An 11656-nucleotide genomic window follows, 5' to 3' on the forward strand; every position below is an offset into this window, starting at 1 on the left:
TTTTTTTAATGATGATATCTTTTATGATGCGGTGTCCAAGTTAGAGTATTATGATTCTCTAGATGATATTCTAGTGGAGTATCATACTCTTGATCTTGTGCCTTTGATGGATCATTCAGATTTGATGATATTCTCTTTGTAGGATGATCCGTCCATCCATGAGTTGCTGATGCACTTTGTTGATGTCTTATTTGGCATGGTTTTATGGTGATGATCTTTCACCATGTGCTTCATTGAATTATTCTTTGGTGGTTTAACTTTATTGCCATGTGTCCCAGCTCTTGGAGGATCAACATGTTATATGTACCAATTGTTGGAGGTTCTTCATCGATATATCCTTATGGTGATAGGCTATTTCTAGCCTAAGATGCAAATGTTAGAGCATCATGTAGATGTTTATGTGGAAGTTTTACATGGGCCACTCCATGCTCTTGGAGTGTGGATCTCATTATTGATTCATGGTTCCATACATTCAACATCACTCTCCGGCAAGGAAGGATGGTGGGCCCCTTGGACACCATCAATTTTACATTTTATTTTTAAAAATTATAATAAAATGAGATCTAATAAATTTTTATTTCTATCAGCTTGAGGTTAAAAATGCTAATGGGCTTCTTGGACAAGCTAATGCAAATAAAGGAGGAAGAATTGGATAACTATAGTTTTAAATTTTATTTTAAAATTTTATAATAAATACGATCTAATACATTTTTAATTTTATCAGCTTGAGATTGAAAATGCTTATGGGTTTCTTGGACGAGCTAGTGCAAATCGAGGAGGAACAATTGGAAGCACTATAGGATATCTACCAACGTTATTAATAAGGAGATAGTTTTTTTTTACATGTGACCTTACAGGCCTTAGTATTATCATTGTTGGTAATTATGTCAGTAGAAGCATTGTTGGATTTGAGGATGTACTATCAACAAATCAACTAGATGATTATGAGCCCTCCTTGTGTTATATCAATTGATTATCAACAATAACATCATCATCAACAACATTCACAGTATAAGTATCTCTTTGATTGCCCCCCAACATTGGCGACATTAGCACCTTCTTGCATTTTTTCCTTTCGCCATCTTTATCTTCAAATATGTGTTTTCTTCAAGGTGCAACTTGCATTACATACCACTATTTTGATTGTGATAAAGCTACTTAAATATTATAGAAAGAAAAATAATACCCATTTACTTAAATATTGTAGAAGGAAAAATAATACGCATTTACTTAAATTTTTTTCCCTTCTTACGATGTTGTGTAGTACAAATGTAGCATGACTATCTATCCACAACTCTGTTGAGTCACTAGGAAAGAATCAACTTTTATCCCTTTTGATTGTTGCAATATTTGGACCATTGTAGACCACTATTAACCATTGAACATCAAGAATGAATATGTCAAATTACCTAAATCGTACATTCATGATATCTTGTATATTTCCACAATAATCAAGATTGGAGGTGAGAAGAGTTATATCACTAACACTCACTCGACTCTTGTCTCGAAAGTTAACCAAAATCAAAGGTCGTTCTTCTCTTATCTATATGCTCAATGGAAAACTGACAACCATGGGACCATAATGCTCAAAATATATGATACTACAATAAACATGTAAGAAAAAAACTATCAATAAAAATATTTAAATACGGTTATGTAAGTGCTTCAACTTACTTACATGCTAGTTGCATCCTCTTGTAAACTCTATGTCTTGCTTGTGCTAATCCTTTCACCATTATCCCTTCCTTGCTTTACTAAGATTATTCTCTAGACATCTAGGTGTTATATCTATGGAGAGATATGCAAGATTAGGTGGGTATGGAAGATATTGATGTCTTCTCTTGAAAACCCTTCAGATAGCATGTTCTTTCCATATGTGTCGCTTTATGTCTATCAACCCATTTTCATATTTTGGAGATTTGAAGATACAAAATTTATTAATTTTATATCGTAAGGATTCATCCAATCGTTGTTACAATCGTTAGAATCGACCTTTTACTGAGGAAAGCCTAACTTGAGCATATCAATTCCAAATTTGTCGAAGGTAATAGATTTAGAATCTACTTTTCAAAAGCTGTCCAATGTTTCACATGTGGAGGTTTTAAAATAAGATATATAAGTTTCACACATGGCCTTATTTTTTTCTAGAAAAGTGATGACATGGCTCTTCTTAGGGGTTCCTTTTAGAGTCCAAATTTTTCCTAATGAAAGTAATGCCATCCACATATATTTATATGTATATGTAGAAGGCTATGGAAAGTTGTAACCTTAAAATTTTAGCATGGGGAAGAATGTCACAAAACCTTCAAATTCTAGCACTGTAATACAAAGTAATCCTTTTTTTATATAGAGAGTGGTGACTCGCAATGCATAATGGACTCGTTCAACGATGCTAATTCCCATCTCACAAATGCCTACAAATGCAGATTAAATCTATGAAGTGGTAGGCTCCAAGATCTTGTTATATAGTTTGGATCCTTTTCGGCACCCTTGCCCTGATCATATACTCGCTATATTGAACCATAGTATTGATTCGAGGTCTTATGGACTCATTATATTTATCAAAACTATTAGTCAATATCTCGGGGGGTCTACCTAAAAATATGTAAGTATACCACGTGAGTTCAAATTAAGGGGTTTTTTAATTTTAAATTTTAAGAGAAATTTATAGAAGGGGTTTTTTAATCGATTTTGAAGAAAAAACCAAAAATCCATTAAGAAAAAGGGGTCATTTTATTCATTAAAAAATTCATAGGTAAGGGGTTTTTTGAATTATACCCCTTGAATGCTTGTGATACATAGGGTTCCTTCGTAGTGCACTCCCCGAGGTCAATATAACGAGGGCATGAGTCCTAGGAGTTTCAATGGATTAAAACTATTAGTCAATATAGCAAGGGCATGAGCTCTAGGAGTGGTCTATCTAATAAAATTGAGTCCTCAAATAACATAAAGGCTAGTTGGTTGGATCCAGCAAGGAATGGCATCTCCTGTCATTTTAGGTTGACGAAACCTTTTTAAAGAAATTGGATTAATCATGGTTAAAATTATATATATATACACACACATATACATATGTGTATGTATATAAAAAAATCATAGTTAAAATTATATATATATATATACATACATGTACATACATACATATATATATATATATATATATATATACATATATATATATAACTTGCAACCTTCAAATCGTCTTGCAAGTTGTTGGGAGTTTGTGCTGTACTCATACATATATATATATATAAGATATGTATTTTGTTTTTGGCCCATCCAAGATGGGTCAAGCTACTCGTTTGTATCTAATTTGTTTTGGCCCATCTAAGATGTGTCAAGCTACTCATCCCTTTTCTTGCACTCACAACGCGCAATGGACTCGTTCAACGACGCGAAAGCTCCCCTCACGAATGCCTGCAAAAGAAGATTAAATCTATAGCTCCGCTGGTTTTGCAAGCTCCAAGCTAAGCGTGCGCCCTTGCCCTCATCAAGCTTTCCGCTAGTTCTCTAGCTGCAACAATGTCCATAAGCTCACTTACACCTCGCATCCGAGCTTCATCTGCAACGTCTGCTGTATTCAAGGCTCAGGACCCGTCCACGAATGCTCCGATTGCCAATTCCATGTCCACGCCGCCTGTGCAACGAACAACGCACCTCCCTCGAGTCTCCTCCACTGGTCTCACCCTCATCACCTCCGCCTTTCCCCAGCAGAACCTCGACAGATCTCATGCGACGCCTGCGGCCAACGCGTCTTTGGTTTCGTCTATAGCTGCAGAAGCTGCAACTTTGACCTTCACCCTGTGTGTGCATCACTTCCATGCCGCCCTCTGCATCTTCAACACCCCCAGCATCGCCTGGAGCTACTGCTGACGCCGCCCTACGGCAGCGGTTCATTCCGGTGCAACTCCTGCAACGCAACCGGAACGACATGGGTATACCATTGCCGGGTCTGTCAATTCGACCTTCATCTGTCGTGCGCAAATCTTCGGCATCCTCTCGCAAGGGATTATCCATCGAAGGCGCCGACGCCCTTCGCTTCACTAGCTGCATCAATGATCCATAAGCTCACTTACACATCGCATCCGAGCTTCATCTGCAACGTCTGCTATATTCAAGGCTCAGGACCTGTACACGAATGCTCCGACTGCCAATTCCATGTCCACCCCGCCTGTGCAACGAACAACGCACCTCCCTCAAGTCTCCTCCACTGGGCTCACCCTCATCACCTCCGCCTTTCCCTTCACAATAGTACCGGTCCAGCAGAACTTCGACAGATCTCATGCAACGCCTGCGGCCAACGCGTCCTTGGTTTCGTCTATAGCTGCAGAAGCTGCAACTTCGACCTTCACCCTGTGTGTGCATCACTTCCACGCCGCCCTCTGCATCGTCAACACCCCCAGCATCGCCTGGAGCTGCTGCTGAAGCCGCCCTACGACAGTGGTTCATTCCGGTGCGACGCTTGCAGCGCAATTGGAACGAGATGGGTATATCATTGCCCGGTCTGTAAATTTGATCTTCATCTGTCGTGCGCAAATCTTCGACATCCGCTCGCAAGGGATTATCCATCGAAGGCCCCGATGCGCGAGCAAGGAGCAGGGCGCTCCGTTAATGTTCCTCCTCCTCGTAGTGACGGCCAAAGGCGACCGACGCCAGTACAAGCTTCCGGTTCGCAACTCGGTACTCGGCATCCGTTGGCAAGGGGTTATGGTGAATCGCAGACCCCAATGCGCCAGGGGAGAGCACCCTCCGCAGCTAATGCGCCTCCGCGTTTCTCGAGTTACCATCAGCCAACGCCTCCAGCTTCCGGTTCGCAATTCGGTACTCGGCTCATAGAGACAGTAGCGGTGGCAGCTACCCAGAGAGCTGTGAATGAGGCCTTCCAAAAAATCTTCTACAACCCAAACTCGTATCCTCACAGCTCCGTCCACAATGGGGGCAACTACGACAATAATTCATTCGACTATAGCAGTGGCAGCTACGTCGACAATTGTGTCGACAGTGGTGGTGGCATTTACCACAATTCAATTGACCATAGCGGCAACTACGAAGATTCATTCGACTATGGCAGTGGTAGCTACCTCGACAACTCTGTCGACAATAGTGGTGGCATTTACCACGATTCATTCGACCATAGCGGCAACTACGACAATTCACTCGACTATGGCAGTGGCAGCTACGTCGACCAGGGTTCGGGAAAACAATTTTAGGGAAAAGGAACTAAATCCTTTTCACCACTAAATGAGAAGGAAATTGCTATTTTTGAGATGGTATTTTCTATGTGAACTTAGAAAATATAACTAAAACTTGTAAAATTTGAAAGGGTTTTATTTCCTTCTCATAAGAATTTGAGAAGGATTTTCCCGAAGTTGAACAAGTTCTAGGCTAAAGCGAACCTGTCTTTTCTCGAACCCTTGTCGACAACTCTGTCGACAATAGTGGTGGCATTTATGACAATTCATTAGACCATAGCGGTGGCAGCTACGACAATTCATTCGACTGGTAGTTTGGTAAATGTACAACCAGTAGCAAGCAAGTGTTTGTTTGTATAAACTCCTACCCTGCTTTCTTTCAAAGGGAAGATGTGCATGACAAGTCTCTCCTTAATTTTGTCTTCTTTCAAAGGGAAGATGTGTATGAGAAGACTCTCCTTTCTGTCTTCTTGAAGACTCTCCTTTCTGTCTTCTTTAAAAGGGGAGATGTGTATGAGAAGACTCTCTTGGTGTTGTCTATTATAGTCTTCACCGGTACCAAGCAAGTGTTTGTTTCGAAACTCCCTTCCTGCTTTCTTTCAAATAGAAGAGGTATGAGGAAAACTCCCTTGGTGTTGTCTATTTTTATGTTCACCATCCTATTATTGGAATGGCATTGTAACAATTAAGGTGTTATGACACGTAGCATGGGCTAGGTTGGTTTTAGGGAAAACATTTGTTCACACTACCTTGAAAGAACTAATCTTGTGTTTCCAAATTACATTGAAGAGAAAGAGAACATGTGTCCACACTACCTTGAAAGAACTTATCTCGTGTTTCCAAATTACATTGCAAATGTTTGCAATGTACATTGCAAATGTTTGCAAGGCGGCAACCTAGTGGATAAGACTTTGGACTTTCTATGGGAGGTTTAGGGTTTAAATCTTCTTGGGGACATCTTATACTAAGGGTGTGTTCGCGTATAGGTAGGCATGTAGGTAGCCATCCGCACTCCTTAGGCCGTCATCATACGATCGTCATGGTGCTTGCTTCCACCTTCCTCTTTGGTGATCCTGTGGTGATGACAACAGTGTGCAATGCTTGCCCTTCAAGCTTACACTCTGGATCAGAGGACGATATTTGCCATGGACATCGAAGATTGTGACTCGACTTACGACGCCCAATTCTACCAAAGCTGTGCAGGGTGTTCACTCCAATCGGCCGAGCGACTAACTTGTTGGGTTCATCTTGCGTCTTGTCCACTCACTATAAAGAACGGTGGTACACTCGAGTGTGTGTGTGTGTAGCCGGGTTAAATTCCCGCGTGCAACTAGGAATGGAATAAGACCTCATGGAAAAAAAAAAGTGCAAAAAGGTCTAGAAATGGAGGAGAGGTTGATGTTGAAATGGAGGAGAGGTTGATGTTGAAAATAAAACACAAAAAGATGTGGGGCATATAGGTATGACAATATAAGTGACGGTGGAGTTAAATCTCAATTTTGTTAGCTTGAAAAGCACACTTTCATCATTACACTAAATGCTACATTTTGGATTTTTCAAGGATTCCTTTCATTCCACAACCACACATTAATAACACTTTCATTCCACAACCACACATTAATAACACTTTCATGTTCACTTTTACTCTTCCATGATGACCTTGCCTTATATCATCCACCATATTCAACAGTTTGAAGATCTCAACCATTAGATCTTCAATAAAAACAAATAGGATTTTACAATGCATTAATGAGGACCCCTCAAGCTTAGAGGTATTCACAACTTCAAAGGAGGTATATGCTCACTTAATATCAAAATCATGAATAAGTGACATATGGTCAGTTAGAACATGCATTGATCCCAAAAATGAAATCTTTACTTAATTTTTACAACTAAGTAAAAATCCTTTTAGTAGGCAATTATCTACATTTAATCATTGTAGATTGGAATACAAACTAGTCAAGACTACTTTAGTAACCGTGAGTAAAGCTCTATATTTTGAGAGTCTTGAAATGCACGTTACCCATAGTTCAATAATTTTAGAAATATTTTAATAATCAAGCTCTTTAATTTAGTTATATTAAATTGGTTTACAACATCTTTTATCTTAAATTAGGTGGATCATTCACAAATTTATGTGTTAATAAATATATTTGATTGCGTTCAAGAACTTTTTTTTTGTGTGTTAATAAATATCTTTGACTATGGTGTTGCCAACACCTTTTCCAAAATTTGTGTCCACATGATGTAAATATCTTTGAAAGAAATTTGATTCTATATTCATAAACATCTTCATCAAAGGTTGGTAATCTTTGTTTGTGGTGGTGTTTATAAATACCTTTTATAAAAGTTGAGCCCACTCAATGTCGAGGTCATGTCAATTTGGAGACTTGCAATTTGACCTAAACATGGTTGCTAAAAAATACCATTCCGTGAATACATTAATTGAAAATAAAATTGCTCAATGCTACATAAAAGATAGTGATCGTGTAGGCCTTTTAAAAAAGTTACAATACTTCTCAAATAGGAAACATCACAAACTATTGCAAGTGATCATTGGATTATTTTCCTCCACTAGCTAGTTTGAGACTCTCTTGGACCTCTTAGCAACACTAGGTATTTTGATCCTACAAGGTGTTATTTGACCCTTGAATGTCACTCATGCCCATACAATGAAATCAACATCTTTGCTTATAAAGTTAGTCTTTCTTGTTCTACATCCCAATGCTTATTCCAATAATTTATATACAATTATGTACCATTTACACTCCTTTTTGCTAAATGGGTGGCCAATATTGTGTTGATACTTTTTTATAGTTTTCAAAGTGTTTACATTTATTTACATTAGCTCATTCCACTTTCAACCAAATAGTTTGATTGGCTTCATGGTAGGAATATGCCCACAAAGTCTCCCATTTTTTTTAACATCCACCATTAGATTTAATGCATCGTTTGGCTTTTCGCTTATAGGACCACAATAGTAACTTTCTAGCCCCTCAACTCCCAAGAATTCATTGTTAACCTTTGCACTCTAGCAATGAAAATAGCAATGATTTTGTAATTACAAGGGCACAGAGATGTCAGGCCTATTTCGCTGCTAGAAACGCTACTATTTTCATTGCAATGAGATTGTTTCTTGGTAGCAAAAATAGAAGTGAAATATGGCTGCAGGTGATCTCCTAACCTAATATAAAAAAACGTTAAGGCAGACTAGGGAGTCATCACAAGACTTCCCAATCTACCCCAACTTTTATTTAATACAAACACATTAAAACTTTAAAAACAAATTAAAACTTTAAAGATGCAAGTGAACAAAAATTAATTTATATTGCTCGATTTTACTGAAAATACATCAAGTTCAAGTAATTACAAAACATTAACGGCGGCTGGCCACACAAAACATTACCGCAATGGTAAGTTCTTTAGCCATATACAAAAGAAAACAAGAAATGGATGGCTAACCAGAATCTTCATCGGAATCCTCCGGCCCATGTTCATCTTCTCTTACTTCACATTCATAGTCTGAATCTTCCTCTTCCTCTTCCTCTTCCTCTTTCTCTTTCTCTTCCTCTTCCTCTTTCTCTTCATCCATCATACATGCAAACAAGAGTAAGGTAAATATAAAATAATTAAGACAACATATAGATAAGAGAAGAGCTTATGTGTTACTTACCTCATCACCTTGAGTCCCCAATGGACTCGTGCAAACGCACACCTCATGTATGAATCCAAGTCCACAATTACAGATCAGGGGCTCTATACCCATAATCATACTGGTCTTTTGGTTGGTCACACCCAATAACCTCCCTCTAAAAAAATAATTAAAAAATGATACAATTAAATTAAAGGGAACAATATAGTTTAAAACCAAATTATGCATATAGCCTCTATGCATAAATCTATACATAGGCTTTATAGTGCATAGCCTATGCATAAAGGCTTTATGCATAGAGATTTTTGCACAAGCTTATGCATAGAGCTTTATGCATAAAATTGTGAATAGACATTTATGCACAAGATTATGCATAGAGCTTTATGCATAAAATTGTGCATAGAGATTTATGCACAAGCTTATGCATAGAGCTTTATGCATAAAGTCTATGCATAAAGCCTCTTTGCATTAAGCCTTTATGCATAGAGATTTTAAAAAACTCTTATGCATAAAGCCTCTTTGCATTAAACCTAGGCTTATGCATAGGCTTTATGCATAGCATATGCATAAGCTTTTTACATGGGCTATGCATAGCGGCTTATACATAGCATAAAAACTATACATAGCCTATGCATAAAAACTATACATAAAGGATTTATCCATATAGCCTATATGCATTAGGCTATGAAGGATTTATCCTTAAAGGATTTTTATGCATAGCCTATGCATAAAAACTATACATAAAGGATTTATCCATATAGCCTATATGCGTTAGGCTATGCACAAAGCTATACATAGGCTTTATGCATAAATTTATGCAGCATAAACCTATGCATAAAGGCTTTATCCATAAAACTTTATAGAGCTTTATGCACAAGGATTATGCATAGAGCTTACACTACAACATGTCGAGGGCACATTAGCATTTCAGCAGCGCTTTGTTTGTCAGGATGTGGAGGATTTCGTTCGCTGCTTCGTAAAATGAAATGTTGCTGCTGCTGCTGCTGCTGCTGTGGGCAGCGCTATTAACAATGAAACTTTTCTACTCCACAGTGTTTATAGCAGTGAAATTCCATTGCTGAGCAACATCTTTAACATTAAAATTTTACTGCTATACTGTGATTTTGCTACTGAACCACAAAAATAGCAGTGAAAATATGCTACTATTTTTGCTGCATCATGAAATTCCAAAGAGTTGTTGGATGCTAAATTTTAAAAATACATGTCACATAAACACAAAAAATGATTATATATAGTTTTTTAAAAAAACATTCATTAAAACCCTTGGAGCCATGTTTTGAGCCAAAAAAAAAGATACTTTTGAGAAGCGAAACGATGTCAAGATCATGAATCTATCCCATCTTATGATAAATTCATATGTGTTGCTTCATCAATGTTTATATCTAATGAAATCTCAATGAAAAGATGGGGTTCCATATCAATATCAATATCACTATCATGATCCAATGAAGCATTGCCATGATTGATAGGTGACTCATCATCTTCTTCCGATTGATGTTCCTCATGCTCTTCATCGACCCATCTAAAATGTTTTCTTTATCGTCTTCTTCCAATGAGCCGATTTGAGGTAGTACTTTCACCTCATCCAGAGATTCGGCCTCCACATCTTGGTCTTGAAAGATATGTTTTGAAAACGAGGAAAAACTTGTATAACATACCACCACTTTGGATCACTTCGATCGACATGAAATACAACCTAATATCACAAAGAAAAGGAGTTACAGTTTTATTATACTACATCAAGATTTAGTTTGGCCGATTGACAATGTTGGGGTAGTACGAGGGTATATTTCTCATCATTCCAAAACTTGGTGGAATCAATTTGAATGAAGCCATTAATTGGATGTTTCTTCACGGTTGCGAGATCATCGCTTTTTTCTCCCCTGAAATGAGGCACAACCGTTGATTCTTTCCCATAGAACAAGAATTACCCCATGACCTACTTCAACTATCATAACTTAAACATAACTGAACTTTGTTGTAGGAATCTACCGATCCAACCGGCCCATGGGTTAGCCAACCGCCCAACCACTGTATTGGTGGGATCCCTCTTTATAAAAATTTGGTTGTGTTTTGTCTCGGGTACCAGGGAAAAGAGTTCCCAAGCCCCCTAGCCGGCACTCATGCAAAAATATAAAATAGACACACCACTTACGCACCCAATATGAAATTGCTTTTTTTCATATTCAATTATCCTCAAGATAGAACTGCAATAAAACCACAGTGTTTCCATCATAATCCTCAATATTCTAGTTCCATTGTTTTTACGAACAAGTGTCATCCGGACTCTCCATTGAAGACCAGCTAGTCAACCACAACGAGATCCAATTTCATAGTTTCCAGTTCACTTAAATAATTTCTCGCCAATCCATGAATATCTCCCTCGACATACGCATGGGTGTCCTAGCAACCGTGAGCCCATGCATCGCCTGGTCAAAACCCTCTAGGATCCTCCTTAGGTGTCCTAGCACTTTACTCAGGGACCGCTTCATCGGCCCTCGCCCATCTTGAAGTGCACTGTTTTTAACTGTATCGAGGCTAGTCTCAAGACCTTGGCAGGCTTTGCCGCGAGAGATGTCCTTCGATGACTCCTCGCTAGCTGTTGCAACGTAAACTCTCCTTTAAACAATAATAAACCAAATGCTTCCTCCAACATTTTGGCGTAAGACAGTCCTTTATAAAAACAGAGTTTCTATGCAAGTAAGAATTTTCCCATTGAGTTTACTTCATCTCACGAAAACTATTTCACGAGAAAACATCTCTAGTGTTGATTTCACAAGACCTTTTTCTC

At 38.3% G+C, this 11656-nt stretch overlaps 1 protein-coding gene across 1 annotated transcript; it reads left to right on the plus strand.

Moving 5' to 3' along the window:
* The first annotated feature begins 3376 nt into the window (after positions 1 to 3376).
* Positions 3377 to 5210, plus strand: LOC147626532 (uncharacterized). Its single transcript, XM_086816830.1, has 2 exons — positions 3377 to 3384; positions 3515 to 5210. The coding sequence occupies exons 1-2, from the start codon at positions 3377 to 3379 to the stop codon at positions 5208 to 5210; spliced, it is 1704 nt and encodes a 567-aa protein (XP_086672956.1).
* The last annotated feature ends 6446 nt before the right edge of the window (positions 5211 to 11656 follow it).

The sequence above is a fragment of the Cibotium barometz genome, chromosome 22 (genome assembly GCF_041138505.1).
Source record: "Cibotium barometz isolate CiBa-2024 chromosome 22, ASM4113850v1, whole genome shotgun sequence".
Taxonomy (NCBI): Eukaryota; Viridiplantae; Streptophyta; class Polypodiopsida; order Cyatheales; family Cibotiaceae; genus Cibotium; species Cibotium barometz.